This window comes from Catharus ustulatus, chromosome 6 (assembly GCF_009819885.2).
Source record: "Catharus ustulatus isolate bCatUst1 chromosome 6, bCatUst1.pri.v2, whole genome shotgun sequence".
Classification (NCBI taxonomy): domain Eukaryota; kingdom Metazoa; phylum Chordata; class Aves; order Passeriformes; family Turdidae; genus Catharus; species Catharus ustulatus.
The window spans coordinates 44,142,837-44,164,545 of record NC_046226.1 but is presented as its reverse complement, the minus strand read 5'-3'; the positions used below and the strand labels follow the sequence as shown (position 1 = coordinate 44,164,545).

Here is a 21,709-nt window from a genome sequence, read left to right as displayed (position 1 = left end):
AATGCATGCAAAGTGAATAGCATCTGACAAAAATGCATTCTTCTATGTTCATTATAAAAAAAAACCTAAGAGGCAAATGCATGTGTCTCTTTTCTCTTGGCAGAACCAGCTCCTTGCAAAAGGCTTGCTGTTTATGGAGGAGAAGGTCAAGCTGTGTGAAGGTAAGTATGGTAGGAAACCTATTTTGGAAGGGAGTTGTGCTTTGATGTTTGGCCAGACAGGATGATTTGCATGTCTGGAAAGCATACAGCCCTTTCTGGTGCTGTCCTGGGGTGTCACTCAACCCCTCAGGAGCCCTTGTGAGACTGGAGAGAGGGTGGGCTGTTTGAAAAACCACAGAGCCGTGGTGCTCCCACCAGCCTAAACTGCATCACGAGAGCAGGGACATGGGTCTTGTGTGGCAGCTGAGCCTGGGCTCATATCATAGCAGTTCTGGTCTGGGCATGGATCCTGTTGCAAACCTGCTTGGAGCTGCCTTCTGCCTTTTATTTCTCAATGTGATTTGCAGCTTGATGTAAGCACAATTTTGATTTCTCTGTCATGCTTTTGAGAGCTGAACTATCAAGTTTGGTATAAATTTAAATAAAAGAACAGTCCTTCGGGTGAGAATGAAATCTTTTGGGGGGGAAGGTGATCACGCCTGGAGTTGTGTTCAGAGTACTGCTGCAGAGCCAAGGCAAGTGTGGTGTGGCCACTCAGAGCTGGACGTGTGGGGAGCTGGTCACATTCAGTAACTGTTTGCTCAAGCGAAGCCAACATGTCTTTATTCAAAACCAAACTGCTCTTTGGTTTGACCCAGTTTTCTAGCCTGCAGGGAAGATCTCTTGCTAATCACCAGTGCCTTGTGTATGGGTCATTAAATACCAATAGACGCTTATGATCTCACGTCATTGCTGGTGCTGGATTCCTCTGCACCACTCTTCACCAAGTGACTTCACCCAGCTGGCAGGCTGTAGGATTTGGGCCCCAGAGGAGATAAGGGGTTGCCAGGCTCCCCCTTGGGGTGTGCTTCTTCAGTATTGGCCCTGTGAGGGAGGAAAAAAGGCAGACTCCTGCTTTTTCCAAAATGTGGATATGTGCCTTGTCACTGCCAGCTCTTCAGAATGAATGTTGCACAGCTTACCAGAGACTTTGATTCCTGTATTCATATCAAACTATTCCAATATCTGCTTCAGCATTATGAAAATTGAGTCTGTAAAAAGCTGAGAGCTGCCCAGGAGTCTTTTGCAAATGCTCAGGTAGTTAGGATCAGATGAAGTTTTCCAGGCAGACAGCAAAACACCTTCTATGCCTCATTTTTCTGTCCCTAGCTTGAAGCGACACTGGAGCCACTTTGCTGTGCAGGCTGGCAGCACTGCAGGAGATGACTCATGGGCACCTTTCTTTTGTAGTGTGTGGGCTTGTTGCAGGTCTTGTGGTCACAGCAATGAGGATTTCTTGTACATACTTCTTGGTTAGTTCTGTCTTCCTGGAAAACTTGTACTGCCCCTGCACCCAGACAGAGTGGCTGCAGGGCATGGCAATGTTTTATCTGTGTCTATTTTTCAATGACAGCCTCTTTAACGTGATTTTTCTTTATACAGTCTGTCAGAATCTCTTTCAATGCCTACAGGATTTATGATTTCTTGAAAAAACAAACCATTCCTGCTTCTCCTTCAGAAGGAGAAGTGATCTCTGACATTTCATTCTGTCTCCAACAGCAAAGCATTGCAGTCCTGGGTAGGAGGCAGAGGAGGGAAAAATTTGAACATTCAATTAATCTGTTTCCTGTTGTCTTTTTTGCTTACACTTGGCTGTTGTGGGGGTGCCTGCAGTTCCAGTTTTGAAGCCAGAGTCATACCTGACACATGAAGCATCTCTTTGAACCTTTCTGTGGTTGTTAGTGCCTGGCTCTCTGCTCAAAGGGAAACGCCTGCAGGATCTAGTCCTGCTGGCTCTCTGCTCTCTGGCTGTGTCCTAAGCAGCACAATCCATGGGCAAGCACAAGGAAAGTCTGTGTGGAAGTCTGAAGATGAGGAAAGCACTCCAGTACAGAGTGATAAAACTCCTTTGAGTTTCAATTTTACATGTTTTCCAGTTCCTCATGTAGGGCCTTTAGTGACCTTGAGGCTGAACCTTCAAACCTGTCTTGAGTGACCGTCTTCCATTACTGCTCCTTGAGTCTAGACTGCTTCTGAGCTCCAGTTGAGGCTTTGTGGGAGGTATTCTGGAAAATTCTTCTGTCAGAAACTTGTGGTTTTAAACCTGCAATCTGTATTTGTACCTGAGATTTCTAGTGAAATGAATATTGCAATCCTCTAACTAAAAATCTTAGAGGCTTTGGGCCCAGATGTTGAGGAGTGCCCAGCTCTGTAAGTCAAACCTATGAGCATAATTTGATCACAATTGTATTCCTGTTATGGGAATCCCAAGATACATAGCTTAGTCTGCCTTCATTTTAGGTACCCAGTTCCATTTGGGGGTGTTTATTTGAACTAGAGTCATAATAAGGGTTGGCCACAAGTGGATTTTGTTTGGGAACCTTCACAAGTGCCCGATTTGTCATTAGTGCCTTTGTTGGTATTCCTGGCAGGTGCCTGGCTGCTGCTTGGTACTGAGTGGGTGCTGGAGGGGCTCAGCTCTTCTGAATGCTCTCCCTGACTCTGTTGCAGGGTGGTGTTGGATGATCAGCTGATGTTGGCTCTCAGATTCAGCTGGTTTTGTGTGGCCTCTCCCCTGCTAGTTGAGCATGTTAACTGTGAGCTGTGCAATTGTGCAATCCTGTGCTGTGGAGTTAAAGCCTCTGGTTAAAGAGAGGCTTCACTCTTGTTGGGATTGGTCTCATGTTTTTCACAGAACAAGCAATGGTCACAGCCTTCTGTCTCTGTCACTTAAGGGGAAGCTGAGCTGGGTGACGTCCAGTTTTGGGCAGAAACTGCAGAAGTGAAGTGTCTCTTGCTTTGGGAATTAGAGAGTACTTGGAAAATCCAACTTGCTTTTAGTGTTGGTGTCACTAAAGCTCTTGCTCCCATCTGTTTTTGTAGGTGAGGATCGCATTGATGTCCTGTCTGAAATCTGGGATCACTATTTTACAGAGACTCTTCCTACACTCCAGGCAATATTCTACCCAGTCCAGGTAATCCTAATTACACTTCAGTCAGGTGAAGCAATGTAACTGCAATGCCTGCTAATGGCAAGTGGTAACTTCTCTGCCAGCAGCGCTGTTTGGCCAGTGGCTAAATACATGTTAAAACCTTTAAACTAAATCTTGGAGGAAGTAGAGTTTATCCAAGTATTAACTGTAAGGAGTATTGCTAAAATCTACTGGACAAGCATGGTGTTTTGGGCTGAATTTTTTCCCAATTGTCTACTGTCTGGATTAGCTAAGCTTGCACTGAAACTGTTGGACTATACCTTGTCTAGACTGAAGCTCTGGGCTACTTGTATTTATAGTTCCTTCTCTTTTAAGTAGCTGGGACTGTTGGTGCAGTGACAATTTGTCTTAGAGGTATAAATCTGAAGACTAGATCAGAAGAAAATGTGTTAAACTCACCCTAATGGCTTTTGAAGGGCTTATGTCCCATTTGTGCCTTTGGAAAATCCTCAGTTGGGTTTTTTGAAGCTTCAGTAAGGAGACATGTAAGTCTATGGGTAGAGGAAGAATGAACACTTTATGTAAAACCTTTTTACGCTGGGTATTTTGAAAACTTAGTATCCCATCAGAAGTGTGGAGCTGTATCATTTTTTTCATGTAGTTTTAGTCAGGGTTTCCATATGAGCAGTCTAATTACCTCCCCAGTCTATTTTGAACTTTCCTGCCATCAGAGGAAAAGAAAAATGTACCTCATGTGGAGAATGACGTTCTTGGAAATGCTAGCCTCCTCCCGTTGACTTTTGCCTCTTCTGGAAGACATTATTTCCAGAGCCTTTTAAAATTATTTTTCCCTTGTATTGTTTGAAAGGCAGCAGGTAAAGCTCAAAGCTTGCCCTTTTCCTCTAATCCTATTAAAGCTGGCATTTCCTAAAAGAGAAAGGACTTCTGCAAAGACAGACACTAACCTTTCTGCTGTGTTTATTTTTGTTCTTTCCTTGCTGCAGATGCTTGGAGGTAGGTGTTTGACAGGTAAAACTGTGCAGCTGTAATACCCTCCCTTTCTCTCCTTTTGCAGCTATCTGTCAGTGTGGGAGTGACCTATTTAAGCAGGGGTTTGTCTGCACTGCAGCTACCTGTGCACTGTGGGAACAGTTGAGCTGACTGTGTGTCATACCCACTGACACTAATAATTCTGCCACTTAACAGAAAAATCTACTGCCCTGCTATTACATGTCTCTGATGAGAAATGGGACAGAAGTTACAACACTGTGGGTACAGCTTTTGGAAGTAACTTTGTCGTAGGGGTGAAAGGATGACCATGAGATGTTGAGATTCTTTGAAAGCATTTTTTTTTCTGTATTTGTCTTGTCACAATATCTGAGTCACTCAAAATATATCAGCAAAACTGTAAAGTTTGGAAAGTATTGCCACTTTCTGGATGAGGAACTGAAAGGTAAACAGGATATTTAAAGCTTTGTAGGCACTTAAGTACTACATAAATGTATGGATTAAGCTGCCTAAATACATCCAAGAATTTAACTCAGAGTAAATTGCATTAGGCTACCACAGAGAGAGTTGCTGGTGCAGCAAGAAATAGAAATTGCTCTTATACCAGGCCAGTGTCCTAATAAGAAGATTGGGTTTTTCCTAGAAATAGGGAACTGTATGTAACCAGTGTGTCACAACATGAGGAGAGCTCATCCAGTGAGTGCCTTCCATCACGGAGCAGTTCTTTGTTCACTGCTCTGGTAGATGGGAAAGTCAATTTGTTTGTGATTCCCCATCCTTTCCTGCAAATATCAGCAGGATTATTTAGTTTTGCTGCCCTGTGATCCCAGCAATCGCCCATTCAGAATGAAACTGAGTCAGCCACATGTGTGAGTGTATGTTACCTAAGGTAGGAACTCACACCAGCCTTGCATCTCAGCCAAGTTTAACCCCAAGGCTCACAGCTTTTGCAGAAATATGACCTTTAAGCAGACAAGTTGGTTAAATTGCTGTACAGAGGGAAACTATGTAAACAGGTCACTGGCTTCCCTATAGTTGCAGCTGTTTATGTGACTATTGGTGTGGAAAAAAGAATAGCAAATCTTGTTTTGCTTGGCACAGAAACATATTTGCGTTTTGAAATGGGGTATGAAGTTAATGGGACTAAACTGCTTAATATAAATAAAAAGTTTGCAGCTGCTGAAATACAGTTTCAAGATAGGCACTGGTTTTTCCTGCATGTTTTTCCCCTACACAGTGATGGTTTAAAACAGCAAACTGCTTTTATTATGGCCAAGCTGCCCTCCATACTATTGGTTTTAATTCATATTTGCATATTGATAATGCTGTTAATTATGACATGCAACCTCTTTTGAATTAATGATTAACTGTTGTTAATTTCTTCCAGCTAAATATTTGCTATGTTGAGTATATTATGGAGATCATAAAATGATTCCCAAGCAGACCATGGGGCAGAGATTAGCATACTGAGAAGAACAAGGCAAACTTTTCAGGCTGGAAAGTGCTGGGCAAGGCTGGGAGGAAAATTTCTGCTATTGAGTTGCAGTGGGGCAAGAGAAAGTCATAGAGATATTAAATATAGGAGAGGGAAAGGTGGTAATACCAGAATGCCAAATGGAGTTAGACTGTGTTTAAATATGCTGAGAAATACTTCATCATCTGTTAAGCCTGCTCACTTGTGTTGCTGATGTAAAATAGGAATGCCTTGCAGAGGATATTAAAGCTGTTGTTTTTTAAAATTTTGTTTGGTTCAAGCAGTCTTGCTAACTTTGCTCCAGCCTAAATGCAGAAATCTGTGATGGACCAACTTGTAGTTTTTGTCATATCAGCAAGGTCTAAAGTGCAGATGTTGAGCAAAAAGAGGGTATAATATAGGTCAGAGAGAGGTTTAATTAAGAAATATTCGGAAACAGCTTTGTTCCCTACCAAACCTTCTCTGCTTTCTCAGATCCAAGTACCAGAAGCACAAGCTGCATCCAGCCTGGGTTTTTTTTGGTGAACAAATTGAATGGCAAGTGGGTTTTGTGAATACATATTTAGTCATTTGGTGAACTGCAGGCGCATTTCTGGCTTCACTCTGAACCTAGTGGTGCCACAGAGAGGCGGTGCCCACTTCAGAATTTGTGTGAGACTGAGAGGGAAGAAATTAAGGAGTATCATGAATCCTCAACATGAATGGCTGGGGGGTGTTTTGCCGCAGCAGCAATGGGCAGAATAGACCCTCCTGTCTGTGTGCCCATGTACAATGCTCACACATCCCTTTATCTACACTGGGATTTTGCCTTCTTTGTTTTCATAGGGTCAGGAGCTGACTATCCGTCAGATTGCTCTTCTTGGCTTCAGAGACTTGGTCTTGCTAAAAGTAAAGTTGGAAGAAATTCTTCCCCTGGTCCAGACAAAGGTTCCAGCTTCCATTGTCCAGATGCTGTTAATTCTGCAGGTGGGAAGCCTCTGCTCTTCTTCATCTGACTCACTTGGGTATCTTGATCTCCTTGAAATCATACAAACACTGTTGGAAAAGAGGGGAGAGTAGAGGATGTGATGAAGGGGGTGTGATATGTGCTTGTTTGGGAGTGTCAGTGTTAAAATGAGAGCTGAATTTCGATGCCCTGAGCTTTCCTGGGAACAGATGTTGCCTTGAAAGATCTGGGTTTTTGAATTTTTTTTTTGCTACCTCTCCTCCCCATCCAGGAACAGTGTCAGAACTATTTTTTTTCACACAAACTTTCACCTTCTAGCTTGTCTGAATGCCTCTTTGTGCCCTAGTTTTCCTGAGTTCTCAGCTTTGCAAGGACAGGGCAAGTCTCCATCACAGCAGATAATGGAATTTGAATGAACTGTGGCTCTCTGGCTGCTTGACACCAGCTCCTTGGCTGGCTGGGATGCTGAGTAGTGCCCATTAGAGGAGCAATACCTTTTGGCAGCAGGCAAAATAAAAGGCCATCTTTCAAAGGCCTCTCCCAGGAGATCTAGAGCATCTGTGATAACTATCTTCTTTATCCAGATCTCAACAGAATACTTTCCAAGCATGCCAAATACAGCCAGATTTGTTTTATTCTCGTTTTGCCCAGCCTGACAGTCCTGGAAAATGCATCTTACGTGTTTGAGTTGATGTGCTGGAGGGGATCCTAAAGATCTAGTTCCAAGCTCCCTGCCATGGGCAGGGACACCTTCCACTAGAGCAGGCTGTTCAGAGCCCTGTCCAGCCTTCCTCTGAATCATGTGCAGGACTTTTCATTTGGTCTTGTTGATTATCATGAGGTTTGCACAGGCCCAAATCTCGAGCCTTTCAAAGTCCCTCTGGGTGGCATCCCTTCCCTCCAACACACCACACAACCTGGTGGCTTTTATTTCTTCTCCTACATAATGGGGGTCTGAGAATGAAATTTTCTGAAACGCTTTGTGAACCAAAATTGTAAAGTGGCTAAGCTGGTAGTTCTGTATGAGTTCTCACTATTCTGATGTCCCAGTGACCCAGTCTGGAATAGCAGGTGATATTTAAGTGCTACTTCAATTTCCCTGAAATGTTTTTTTAATACAAGAACCTTGAGAGCAAAGAGCATCTCAAAGTAACACATTTGATGAAAAAAGCTCATTGAGGCTTTGCAGGAAGTTGAGTCTGAACGGTTTCTGAAATTGCTGTTAAATTGGTTGGTGTTATCTACCATCTTCACAGCTGTAAGCTGAACCACAGAGGGTGCTTTGCCTGCAGTCCTGCCTAGGAAAAGAGCAGTGCTTTGCCCGAGGTGTGTTAAGGCTTTTCTACTAAGAGGTGTTTTCTGGTAGAACCACCCTGACATAATTACACTGCTGTGCACATCCTCAGCGTGAGCACACCTTGTACCTTTCTGTCACTTGCTCTGAAAAAAGAACTGTCTGCTCAATGTCTGTAGGGTGTGACTGTAGTTGAACAAGGAGATTGACCTGAAAGGCACCCAAACCTCCATCAGCTCCAAAGGCTTTACTCACACAGTTGGGATATTCCAGTACAGAGAGAATTGATAGACTCCAGGCTTTATTAAAAAACCTTTTAAGGGTAAAGTTGACTTTTTGTGTTTGATTTTCAGAGTGTCCATGAACCTACTGGCCCCACTGAGGGCTACCTACAGCTGGAAGAACTGGTCAAGCAGGTGGTATCACCATTCTTAGGTTTGTGTGAGGATCACAGCTCTTCTGGTAGCACCTGCTTGCTTGGTAAGACATGCACATTGTACTGAAGCCATTATTGGGTACACAGGTTGGGTAGTGGGAGGCATTTGTGCTGGAAAAGGAAACAATGCATGACTCCATGAGAGACAGAAAACAAAGGCTAAAACACCCTTGAGAAGGCCCTGATTAATATTTCTGAATGTAGATTTTTGTGAAGGCTTTTTCTTTTCCACGACCTAGTGAACTATCAGTGCCCCATCACTGCACACACAAAATCTCCCCTCTCTCTGGACATGGACTGGATTTTAAAACCCCTTTGTCCATGCCTGTGCTTTCACCACAGTGAGAGACTGTACCTGGTCCTTTGCTGCCTGCTCTCTGTCCCTGCTTGCTTCAGCTGCTGCATCAATCAGTGGTTGCAAACAGCAGAACTGGATATTAATTCTGCATATTAATTCTGAGGGATGACAGGGATTTTGCATGAAGTCTTCCTTCCATGTGAGGATTCTGTTTTAAAAAAAAACAAATTAAAATTCTGTGTTTAAAGTGTGGATAAACATGTCTAGGTGAGTGAAGAGGCAGCTCACTTAAGGAAGAGCATGCTTACTCTGAGAAACTTCTTCACTTCTTCATGATGCAGGAGCTCTGCTTACACATGTGGCCAGCCAGAAGAGATTGGCTAGCTAATGGGCATAGTGTTGCTGATTTGATAGTCAAGAAGATTTAAATGGAACAAGTGAAGAAAGCTCCAGTCTCCCTCTGTTTTTACTAGCTTTAGCTTTTGCATAGATGCAAAATTGTAGCAAGCTGGAGACCCGCAGCCTGCCTTGTACTATACTGTAGCAGCATATGGGGAAAGATGGTCTTGTGGTAGGAGAATTTATCAGAACTGATACAATCTGTGCTTTTAATAATCTCATGCATTGCTGTAGGAAAACTGGCTCAGGATTTTTGTTTTTGTGGTTGCTGGGCAATCAGATATCTTCATGCAAGTGAATGTGGCTGTGCAGTTCAGTGTGGATTTGCAGATCTGATCCTAAGGCTCCATCTAGACCAAAATCCCTTGTAAAAGTTGGACTTTGACAAATTTGATTGCTCTGCTGTTTGTGGATGCTGCTAGGATAGCTTGAAAGGTAGCTGCCTGACCTGTACTGAAGTTTCTAGCCACGCTGGATTTCTGCCAGCTGAACAAGGCATTTGTGCCATTAAAAAAAAAAGAAAACCTAGACAAACTGGCCTTGTAAAGTTTATATGCCTTAGAATCATTGAACTTACTTCGATTTTAGCTGTCATTTATTTGTCTATATTTCCAAGGTGGCCTTTTACCCTTGCTCCACCCTGTGCTGAGCATGAGGAAAGAAGGAACTTGTGTTTGCAGTACAAGACAGGGAGTGCAAAACAGCACTTTTCTACAAATAATCTTAGTATTTTCCAAGTGCTGCTGTGGAGGTGGCTTCTTTTCCTTAACTTTCATTTGTAATCAGACTTCTTTCTCTTCCTCTCTGCCTCTTTCAGTCACCTTTTTGTTTTCCCAGAACCAGTTTGTTCTCTCACTGGGCAACCTGTAATGATGATGAAGCCCAGCAGGTTCCCCATAGTAGTTTTTGGGAAGGGTGCTGTTGGGCCTTTGGGTGTGCTTGCATTCTACCCAGCTGCTCTGGGGCCAAACTGCCCTCTGGACTGGAGCCTTCAGGGTAAATGAGTGTTGGGAAACATGACTGGAGGTATCTGATCCCAGCTGTGAGTATACAGAAGGCTTCAGCCTGCAAGGCTGCTGTATCTTGAGCTGATTTAAAGCAAGAGAGGTGTGAAAGGGGACAGGACTGCTGACACAGGGGAATTGTAGATGGCAGCATTCCCACCTGCTCTCTGTTAGCACCCTTTTTGCTTTGCCTGTGTAAATTAGCCATAACCTGCATGGAAAGGATGGAGTATGCCAAAGGGATCCAACTGCCTAAGAAACAGGGTTTATACTGGGGATAGGAGAGAAGATAAAACAACCACACATCACTGCTGATCTGAGGTTGTTTGCAAAAAAGTCCCAGAAGAAACAACTCTCAGTTTATATTCCTGGTCATAAGCCATCAAAATAAAAATAAAATTTCTAATTAAGCTGCGCATGACAACTCCCTTAAGAGACTGTCTTTTGTGGCCAAGAAAGTAAAGGGGGAAAAGTAAAGCAATAAATGCATGTTCAGAGTTTAGCCTAATTCCACCTAGTTTTTTTCTCAAGAGTCATATCCCAGTGCCCTTTAACACCACAGCTTGCTGTGGCTTGAGATGCCATAAAGAGTATATTTGCTGTAACCAGCCTCAGAAATGATTGTTGCATACTCTTAACCTGAAATGAACCATTTTGAGTTGATGTATTACTGGCAGTAGCAGGGTGAAGTGTTGGCTGCTCACCTGTTCCTCCCTGCAACAAATAGTTTATTTTCTGCTTTTCTTCATGATACAAGCTTGTAAAACCCTTATAACCTTCAGAGTGCTTTGCTTTGCATTCTATTACTCTTATGTTCTTCAGTCTTGGTTGGAAGCCTTTTATATGGTTTACAGGCTTCTAACTTTATGAAATGAGACGCTGCACTTCAGTGAAGTTTGTGAGAAACAAAGAGGGAATGGCTCCATCAGCTGCTGCAGGGATAGAACCCCAGGAGGTGTCCAGGATCACCTGGAACATTGCAGCGGGGGTGGAAGCCAGCAGGTGAACAGTGTGTCTTATTCAACCTGCTGGGGTGGGATTTATAGTGAGCCAAACTCTGTCCCCTGCCTTCCTTCAAGCTTTCAGTGTCAGAATTGAAATGTGCTTCATGATACTGCACTGGGAACTGTGTCTTGGGTCTGTGCTTTGGACCAGGCATTGTTCCTCCTTAATGTCTTTGCTGAGCAGATTGTACAGCCCACACTTATCCCTGCTGTGTCACTGCCTTTCCTCTTCAGCACAAATACTACCTCTCCCTGTAAGCATCAGGAATTTCCCATTGACAACAGCTAATGACACTTCTTGAGAAAAACTTTTCAGAGAAAGGAATGGCAATTCAAATCCCCACTGAACGTTTCTTTTGGAGACTTGTGCCGCTTTAGCGTCATTTATTTTAGTGAACCTGCATGTGAGAGTACCTACTTGGTCTTCACCCCTTGATACAAGAGAAGACTCTCAGGATGCTCAGGAGAGTCCAGTGTGATGTTTTGGCTGAGTTCTCTTGCAGGGACCGGCCCCTACAGCAGGGTGGGAGGTCTCCTAGTGAGCTCCTGGCTGTTTTCCAGTGGTGATGAGGTGGGGCACTGCAGCTGCACACTGAATTCTCTGCTGCCTGAGGCCAGCCCAGCAGTGTGGGCAGTGCTTGTGTGCTGCTGACCATTGGTGCCTGCTCTTTCTCTTGCAGAGAGACGGTACTCCAGATCCCGTCCCAAGGCCCTGACCCCCCTGACGGAGCAGGAGGGCGAGGCTTACCTGGAGAAGTGTGGCAGCATCCGTCGGCACACGGTAGCCAACGCTCACTCGGATATCCAGCTGCTGGCCATGGCCTCCATGATGCACACGGGCATGGTGGCAGAGGAATCGGACACTCCTGACAAATGCCTGCTGCTGCAGCCCAGCTGCTTCGGCCACAGGCAGTGCTCCAGCGAGCCCAGCATTGCCGATGGCCCCGAGGGAGGGGTGGCAGCAGCCAGCAGGCAGGACCCTGCCGAGCTCAACTGCACCTCTGTCAGCTAGGAGGAGGCTGGCTGGGGAGTGGAGAACTGCATGCACCGAGCTGGACAGAGAGTGGTGTGTCATCCCTGCCGGGGAAAAAAAAGAAAGAAATAGGAATTTTGGTCATGTCATTGAAATGGGCTCGAGAATGCTCTCTAGATATGTTCTTTTGCCAGTCTGGGATCATTGTTGCTGGAGGTACCAGGCTGCTCCCAAATGACCACTGAGGGCTGCAAAGGTTTTGCTGTTGAACAGCACAGTCTGCCTTCTGTAAGCTTTCTCCCTCTACTGGTATAACCTTTCTGGCATCAGGTTTCCTTCTTTCTCTTTAGTATGATACAAACGGAGTTCCTTCTGTTTTTCTCCATCTTTTCCAGTTGTGCTTCTTCTCTGTTCTTTGTCCCTGCAGAGGAGGTCTCTGTGCTCAGTGTTCTCTTTGCTTCTGGTGCTAGCATGGTGAATGCTGAGCACTTAATTTCTCTTCTAAAGTTGAACTCAGGGATGAAATCATTTGCATCCTGCAGAAAGATCTGCTGGGGTGGCTTGTGAGAGGAGGACGTCCTTCATTTGCTTCCCATATGGGCATGGATGAGAAGTCCAAATCAGAATTAATCAGACTTATTTTTAATCAGACTTATTTTTTTTCCCAGGCCCAAAGAGAACCAAGCATACATGGAGTCTGAACTGAGTACTTCATATGTACTTTATTTGGTTCCAGTCATATCTTGGGAGTTCTGGTGTAAATTGGGTGCAAAATATACTGAGCATCCTGGTATTTGACATCAGTTTGCTCTCAAAATTTCAGTGGTGATAGGGCTATGATGAAAGAGCAAATCAAATGCAATGGAGATGCTGCACTTGTATAGGAGATGTAAAGGTGCTGCTCAGCACTGGGCCGTGGTGACTCCAGATCAGGGGGTGATGATCAGGATCTCATCCTGAGCCTACCCTGGCAATTTTAGCCCTTGTGGATTTCATGAGAGCGAGGATAATCAGCAGGGTGTGGAAAGGAGTCCTGTCTCAGTGTATTCATGAAGTGCTCCTGACCTCCAGTGGTATCTGACTCAGTGCAGTATTGCTTTTAAAGTAAAGCAAGGGCTCTTTGCAGTCTTTGGGTTTGTTTTTGTTGTGAAGATTAGGAGTGGGTCCAGTTTGCAGGTGTCTGTGTCAGGCACTGCACTCTGCAGTGTCTGCTTTGTAGCATCACTTGGTACTCTAATGCTGCTTCTGTGGGGACAGATCCAATCTGTTTGAGCTGTCCTCAGGATACTCTGCTCACGTCTTGCTAAGCAGACTTGCAAGTGTAATTACAGGCTTAGAGGTGAACTGCTGCCTTAAATGTCAAATCCCATTAAAAATATGGACACAACACAACTACCACTTGAATTTACTCCAAGTAGTACTGTAAATAAGTGTGTCTTGACAAGGAAACAGAAGATTAGGGTGAGCCTTCAGGGTGTTTTTTGCATGCCATGACATTAACTGCAGAATTTACCCTGCTTCTGTTGGGCATTAAACATCTGCTCCACTGGCTGCACTGGAAGTACAGCTCTGACCTGCCAGGATTTGGCATTAGTAGCACGTTCAGCAAAAGGAGAGCAGGTTATTATTTGGCAACAAAGCATCAGAAATACCATCTATGAGCACAAGCCATGCTGCCTTGATAAATGAGGGTGTTGCTTTATTTACTGTGGTTTGCAGTGTTGAGAAAGATACTTGGAAGAGCCTCCTTTTTCTCCTTTTCCTTGGCCTTTGGGGAAGGGCCAAGTGTTTGGATCCCCAGCTGTGCTTTGCATGTCAGGAAAAGAGGTTCAGTTGTGCTGGCTGCCTCCTCCTCCTCCTCAGAGCTCCCCCAGTCCAGCAGAGGCCTGGAAGATGTGCCTTTAAGCAGTGTTCCCTTCAGATGCATGATAGGATAAATTGCTCTCCTGTTATAAATTGGACTGACCAGCCAGCTTACTGTCATTTGCCCCAGGGCAGCCATGGATTGTGGTGGAGCTTCAGAATCTCTTGGTGGCAGCCAAGCCATGCTGGTCTCAGCTTGGCACAGATGATGGTGTCCTGCTCACAGTTAATTTCTTTGGCCCCTTGCTGTGATTTAAAGCCTTCTCTTAGCCACACTGAGGTGTGTGGAGAGGTGGCCACCCTGTAGCATTTCAGTTCACTCTTATGAATGCTTGTCTTCTTTCTGCTTCTCCTGTAACCCATTTGCCTTCTGTAACTACCCAAACCATTTCGATTAGAGAGCAGCACCCTCTTTTTATGGTGAAAACTAGAATGATTTATTTATTTCCTGACATATTCTTGGATCATCTCTAGGACTAATAGAAGTTAGTCCTGGTTTTAACTTGAATTTATTTTGTTTTACACATATGTATGATTTTAATTATTTTGGGTTTTTGTATCTGTTACTTTGCAAAAATTTGCACCAAACCCTCTGAATCATGCACTTGCCCCATTGTTTTGTTTTTACAGAGAATTAAAGCTGGTGGCTTTACTTTGTAAACGGAAGTAAACACAACTGTTCTGTAAACCACACCGAGTGTATGGTCATGAGCACCACATTCACAGCCACGTGAGGTTGCACAAGCCTCTGCAAGTGCTTTTCTTGCACAGACTGGGGGACTCTGCAGGTGGCTGGAAAGCTGTGCCGTGGTGGCAGAGTGAGGCTGGCCTGGAAGGGTCCTGGGAGCAGCTCTGAGAGGCTGCTCTCTGCTGAGGAAGCTTCCAAACCTCTGGCAGCAAAGACTCTGTCCCTGTGCCCAAGCTGCAGCATGAGCAGCACTTGCATTTTGGTCACAGCATTCTGTTTTGGGGTTGCACTGTGTTGCTGGCCATGTCACACAGCTGTGACAGGGTCTCAGGGTGGGTCCTTTCTTCCCTCGTGGTCACCAGCTTGAGAAAACCTCCTGGAGGAGCTATCAGAATGGGAAGAAGGAGTTTCTCTCACACCTCCTGAAGTCTGTTACCTTCTACTTGGATAATGACCTAGACTGAGTCACTTTTCATCACACTGAATCTGTCTTCCCTTTTTACTCTGTCTTCTTAAGGTAAGCGATTTATTCTGTGTCCATTAAATTCTGTCATAAACTTATTGATGGGGCTATTCTTAGTATCACTGGCCTTTTCTATGATATTCCCCTTAGCCAAGCACGTGTTTTTGTTGGCAGAAAGCAGAGCTGCTTCTGGCCCTAGCCATGTGGGCAACAACTTGGTTTATTTTTTTCTTTTTATTTTTTTTTTTTCAATCGGAAGACTTGCAGTGTATCTTGCTGCTGGCGCTGATGGCAGCAGGGTGAACACTGCAGGGTTTGGATTGCCCTTTCTTTGTAAGTCCAAATGGCAATGGGTTCACTTGGAAGGCCTTTTGGCACTTGCCACTGAGTCAACAGTTGGAAAATACATGGCTCTTAGAGGCAGCCTGTGTTCCCCAGAGAGGAGAAACTGCAGTTCTAGTGAGAGACAAACTGTGGTATGTATGGTCTGCTTAGTTATGTGAACTTCCTAATTTTGCTGTAGTCTCAGAGTAGCAAACTTCCCTAACAGGATTCCCTGTTCCTTCCCAACCTGGCTCCTTCCCCATGCCAGCAGCAGGACTCCTGGGCCTGGCAGAGTGCACCTCCCTCTCCCTGAAGGAGAGCTGTGTGTTAGACAAAGCCACAGGTGGGTGTCTGAGCTCCTGAAGGAGACCAGGCTGGCTGTGTTCCCTGGCTGCCCCTTCCCCCTTGGGACAGGTCTGCACAGAGCCAGCACCGCTTCCCACTCAGAGAAGCAGGTGAGAAAGCAAGACCCACCCTGGCATGGATTCCCCACAGGGCCCAGGGAGTTTCCCAGGGGTACCTGAGCTGGAAATTCAGCCCACAATCAACATTCTCTGTAGGAAAGTCACTGCAAATTTTCCTGTTAATTAAAAGTGTGAAGAGCAGGGTATTTGGTATTTCCCGAGCGAAGAGGAGGTAATTAGTCATCCTATTCATATTTCAAATATGGAAGGTGGATCTGGCAGGACAACAGTAGGTTAAATGGGATATTCTTGCTTGTCCACACATTTGAGAGTGCTTTCTCTTCCCTCTGCTATGCCAACAGCTACAGGTAAGGGCACCAAGCATTCAGCTACGTAAACAAAAGCTTTAAAACAGAGGTAGCAGCTTTTAAAGCAACTTTGCTGCAAAGGTACAGCTCGTTCTCATCAATGTGGTGCTCAAAATTGCATGCTGTAAAATAGCTGCCACTTGCCACCTGAGAATTGGCTGCCTTTTATTCATTACTTGCATCTGAAGGAGGAGCAGCTCAGATGTTTGGGTGCATTTCTCCAAGTGATGAAAAGAAGTGACAACTCCAGTGCAGAAGTAAGTGAACTGAAAATTGTCATTATTTATCAACAGCTGCTTGCTGTGCATGGCCAACACACTCTTGGGGCCATAAATATGGGCATGTGTGTAGGTGAGCCACCTGTATGGGAGAGAGTAGTAAAGAAGGGGTACATGGTTTAAAGGAAATAGCTGACTAGACTAATCTTCACCTGAACAATTGGCATAACAGAAGGTAGAGGCTTAATTATAGTTTGGTCACCAGGTTTTGCAATGAGCAAAAGGAAAGCAAACTCCATAAATAAAAAGACAATGGCTTGAAGGGTCCCACCTAGCCCAAACTCCTGCCATAGCACAGAGCAGATTTGCAGTAGCTATGAATTGCAAGAGTATTCAGGAAGTTGCTGTTTGAAGTGTCTCTCATTTGGCTTCAAAGCTAGTTCCCACTTATGGCAAGAGCTAGTTGATAATTCTTGTGGCATAATTATTGTAGACTGTGCAGTAACAACCTCTGTTACATTGGAAAATAGATTGGAGTCAGAGAATCATTCTCTCTGACCTTGAAATTTATGAAGACAGCCACAGTGGCTCACACAGGAGTTTTTTGTGGTTGTTGCATTTTTGTTTTGTTTTGTTTTACTTTTATTTTCTTTTTAAAAAACTTTTTTTCTTTTTTTTAACTTGAAAGAGCGAGTTCTGTTAGAATTGCTTGGGCTTCTTAAAGACAGACTAGTTACAAGGCACTCAGTCTTCAAGTCTTTACTGCAACAGGACTACCTAGAAGGTGACAGAATTTATTAATATTAAATGTCAGTAAGAAACCACAGACTCTGTGCCATGAATCATCTGCCCTTCAGACCTCTGAAACTGATTCACACCTGTCACGGGTAAGCCAGCCATGTTTTTCACAGGGGGTTTTTAATCCCCTTCACACTAAAGGCTTATTGACTAACATATCGATGGTTCTTGGAGTAGAAGCTTGTACACCCTTGTCCCCTGTATTTCTGTCTCATGGCTTCACTGTGACAAGTGCTAAGCCTGTCTTTCTTCAGGCACATCTCAGGCCAATGGATTGTGATTTGCTGAGTGGTTGGATAGAAGAGATGAGAGGGTGGGAGAGGCTGTTCTGCAGGAGGGAACTGACAGTACGTGTGAAAAGTGCCTCTTAAGTGATATATGCACTACATCTACAAAAACACTCTCTAGTATTTTATTTTTGTGGGAATGGGAGAGGAGTTCTGATGTGCATTCAGAACTTTGAATCTCAGAGATTTAGCACCACTGTCCATTACAAGTTTGAGTGAATGCAGAAGATTTCTTGTGATTTTCCCCCACCCTGTTGTTTTTTTCAGTAGACAGTGATGGATGGTGATTACAGGCTGAGCATCGCTGCGTTTGGTAGTGCAGATGGAGCTCCTCCAGGTTCCTTCATTCAGCCTGTCACTGAATGTCATCAGTCTCTCTTCTGGCTCCTAAATGTTCAACATCTCTCTTTCCTGAAAGCCCTGCGGCAGACTGGAGAGATGCTGCCTGCTGGGTATAAAGTCCTGGTTAAATTCAGTGGCCCATCCTCAACAGCACAGTGTTAAGGAACCTTTCCTGTCTGACCATCCAGGAGCTGCTCTGGCAGTCACACTCCCACCCCCTGAGCTGTGGGAAACCCATGACTGAACTGGTAAGGAAACCTTTTCTCTGACTGTGGGTGTGGGGTGTGCAGCAATCCAAGGGAGACATCCATGGGGTCACTGGAGCTTTGTTCCAGCAGTGACAGTCTGGAGTGGTGGGAGTGTGACTGCCAGAGTGACTCCTGAATGGTCACACAGGAAAGTTTCCTTAACAACTTCAGGGAAAAGGAGCTGCCACCGTCTAGTCATTCCCCTGTCAGTGTCCTGTAGTCTTTGAAATGTCCTGCTCTTTGAAATCGAAGTGAAAGCTGCAGTAAATGAGACCTTAGAGCATTTGCCATGAGCCTCCCCCTAGCTTATTGAAATGTATGAGCTGGTGTGAAAAGGACACCCATGCTTGTCAGGCAAACAAAAAAGCCCATTTTCAAAAGCTTATTTCTTTGGCTTATTTCTTACCCAATGCTTAATCTAATCCACTGTTTTTTTGCATCAACATAACTGTCTTCCTTTGCCTAGGATTTACAGTGTGGAGAGGAAATTGTTCAAGATCTGGACCTCTCATATTTTTTCTTTTTTTCCCTGACTAATTGTCGTGGTTAGCTGATTGACTCACAGAGCCAGTGATGCCTTCAGAGGGCAGCAGCAGCCTCTCTCCACTCCTTCTCTGGCTTGGAAGTGCTTACAAAGGCTCAGCTCAGCATGAAATAGAGTGAGGGTCCGTTCAGCAGCAGGCACTGCTGTTTGTAGGGACTATGGAGAGAGCAGCAGAGCAGAACTAGGCCTTCGAGGGAGTGACTATTTGCTTTTCAGATATGTTCTTCCTACATTGTTTGTTAGGGATTGCCCATATTGGGGGAGCTTCCAATGGGCTTTTGAGAGTCTTAGGGGAAAGCAAATTTGTGCCTGTGTCTTACCCTCCAAGGCTGCCCTGCCTTGCCCAGCCCTACCTGGGGCAGGGGCACTGCTCGGCTGCGTCCCTGCTGTGTGCACTGGGTGCTGTGGGGTCTCTGGCTCGGCTTGTACCTGGTGTTACTGCAGAAAATGTGCGTTTGGCAGGAGGAGGAGAGCAGAACCCATGGGCCAAGCCCTGAAAGTCTTTCTTGCAGTGAGGGGTCCAAAACTGAACACAGGATTAGAGGTGCAGCTCAAAGGAACTATGAGTAAGTACAGTTCCCTGGGAGAAAGGCATACCCATGCTTTTACCCCTTCTCATTTTGGGAAGGACATGTGATGGTGTTGGATGCAAGTTCTGGCTCAGAAACCTGGGGACAGTTGGACTGGACTGGGGCAATTTTCGTTAGAATTTATTTTTCTTATCTTTATACATTATTATGTATTATAGATTATCTATTTACAATATACATTTGTATATATTTAATACAGTACATCAATATAATACTACATTTAATAATTTAAAACATGTTTTTTATGTATATAATATGCTTTTTAATTTTTGTATTGGGTTTGTTATAATTACTTTATTTATCTGAGACTATTACAACTTGACTGAGAATATACAGGAACCAGAATAGGCAGAGGTTAAAATATGGCTCCTTTGCATTCACACCTTGGTTTCCACTGCTGTTTGAAAGCAGCCAAGGAACCAAGAAATCCTCTGTGGCTGGTCATTGCTGTCCTGGGTGTTTGGTGGTCTGACCTCCCTTTTCCCAACACTACTGATTTGCCTTTCAGGATAATTACATTTCTACCCCTATAAATTCTAAATCCCTTCCATTGCCAGAGGATCCAAAAGCATGCACTGTGCAGACCAGCAAGATGAACTTAAAATATTCAGTCCTTGCATTTTATCTAGAAGGATGAGTAGAGGCACATGCCTGTATAAAGGACTTCTGGATGAAGAAACTCAAGTTCAGGGAGTTGTTTCTAGAAGGTGAATCACACTGGAGGCACTTGCTTAGGCAAGTCTAAACTCCTCACCGTGAAGTTTATCACATCTGGGTGTGATACTGAAACTAGGAACACTTGTATGTGTCACTTTTCCCTGGCAGTGCCTTTGCTCCTTAACACTGTTAACAAAGGCCAAGGTCATACCTGGCTGAAACTATTCCTTTATTAAAGGCAGCAACAGAAAGTTAAATCTTGGAGAGAAACAAGTCCATGCAGGCAGGAATACCAGAATGTAAATACAAATGCTAACTTGAGCATACTGTTGTAAGATTTAACAGGCCAAACTCCTGAACTTCACACCTTCACCTGACACCTGCTGTGCAAGTTGCTAATACTGGTCTGTAGCAGGAGTGAGGACTCTGCACATCAGGTAAGACAAGAAAAGGTTTGTGTTGTTGCCTTTTTTTTTTCTTCCTCCTCTGGGTGTCAATCATCATCTGAGTTCCATGGAAATCAAGTTCTGTCTGTGAGGGCTAAGAAACTGAAATCACATTTTTGGACTCTTTACCACAAGGCTTCTAGGAAGATATCTCTCCTGCTTCTAATCAGCTGAGAGAATGGAGGAGGATTCTTTTTTTTAATTGTCAGTACCCAGCTGCTAAAACACTGCTCTGTTTATGCCTTGTTCCCTTCGCTGTTGAGTGGGATAAGTCTCTGGACAAAAGCCACCAGAAAGCATGGTCTGTGAATCCATTCTGCCCCAGGCCAACACCTGTCAAGTCTGGCCAACTCAAGTCAAACCTGCAGGTACCTCAGTGAGAAAATCAGCTGGAATCTCCAGGACCAGGGGTAGAGCAGGGCTTTTCCCCTGCTTCATCAGTGGGTGACTGGCTGCAATAAGCATCCTCCCTGGCATTGCAGAGCAGCTCTTGTAGGCAACAAAGAGTTGGCTCGATAAAGGAGCAGCATGAAATCACTGAATTCAGGAACACTGGGGCTGCATGGCCTCAGAGATCAGTCAGAGCACAAACCAAAAGGAAAAGAAGGCTCATTGGTTGAGGCTTGGACTGCAACTAATAAAGAAATTATTTTCCTGTTGCACAATCTCCTCCTTGCACACAGTTTCATGGTTTCCTATTCCATTGGAGAGGAAAACCCCTAGCCAAAATGCTACTTTCAGAGCTGTGAAATGCAAGTGGTTGTTTCAGTGGAGCAAACATGTTCAAGGAACATGATCAGAAGATGACAGTGAAGCAGGGCCCCAGCATTTAAGTGGAAAGATTATCTTCATGATGCTGTAGCTCAGTCTTTATTTGCTCTAAATTCAGCGTGCACTAGCAAGGTAAATTATTTTTTAGGTTTGTATTTTTTTTTTAACAGGAATAATTGCAGTTTTTCAGAAGGGTTGAGAAGTGGTGGCAACAGGTCCACTTGGGATAAAACATGAATGAGGAGAGACTCAAGATATGACTACTACTTCAGAATCTTTGTGCTCCTGTGCAGACATGAAGAAATGAAAAAAAAAAAGGAGAGGACAGGAGAAAAAAGGATAGGTCTGGCTGGGGATTGGCTGTTTTAAATGCTGTTGTGAACTGGAAAGGACTGCAGAACTAGCATGAACTCTTCACCCATTCTGAGCTCTGACAAGCTTGAAGTAACTTAAAACATGTATCTGCCTGTGTGCTCAGAGACATATTTATCAAGGTGGTTAGGTTTCATTGTAAAAACTTAAAACCAACAAAGGAAAAAGACCTGAAGGCCACAGCTCCTGACATTTGGTACTTCAAGATCACCAAGACTGTCAGGTCCTGTGAGGATAGTGATGGCACAAGGGTTGACTCAGTCCAGTGTAGTCAAGCTCTCCCTTCCAGACTGGACAAAGTCTCAGTGGTGGCAAATGATGAGGGTGAGGCTGGTGCCAGGGAAATGTTTCCTTTGGTAAGTTTTTGTGCTAGCACAAAAATTTCCTATTTGAGTGGTGTGAGATTTTTGGGTTTTG

The 21,709-nt window shown here is 44.4% G+C and overlaps 1 protein-coding gene across 10 annotated transcripts in view; it reads left to right on the top strand.

The window, feature by feature from the left end:
- Positions 1–21,709, top strand: part of PRR5L (proline rich 5 like) — a 56,411-nt gene that overhangs the window by 28,055 nt on the left and 6,647 nt on the right. For 7 of the 10 annotated variants that reach the window (XM_033061762.2, XM_033061768.2, XM_033061761.2 and 4 more), the window contains 5 exons: positions 104–161; positions 3,024–3,115; positions 6,381–6,521; positions 8,149–8,275; positions 11,617–14,463. In XM_033061762.2, the coding sequence (XP_032917653.1) occupies positions 104–161; positions 3,024–3,115; positions 6,381–6,521; positions 8,149–8,275; positions 11,617–11,948 (750 nt within the window). In that variant the 3' untranslated portion in view covers positions 11,949–14,463. Of the gene's footprint in view, positions 1–103; positions 162–3,023; positions 3,116–6,380; positions 6,522–8,148; positions 8,276–11,616; positions 20,156–21,709 lie in introns of those variants that run through there. The other 3 variants (XR_006163000.1, XR_006162998.1, XR_006162999.1) reach the window with 3 other exon arrangements.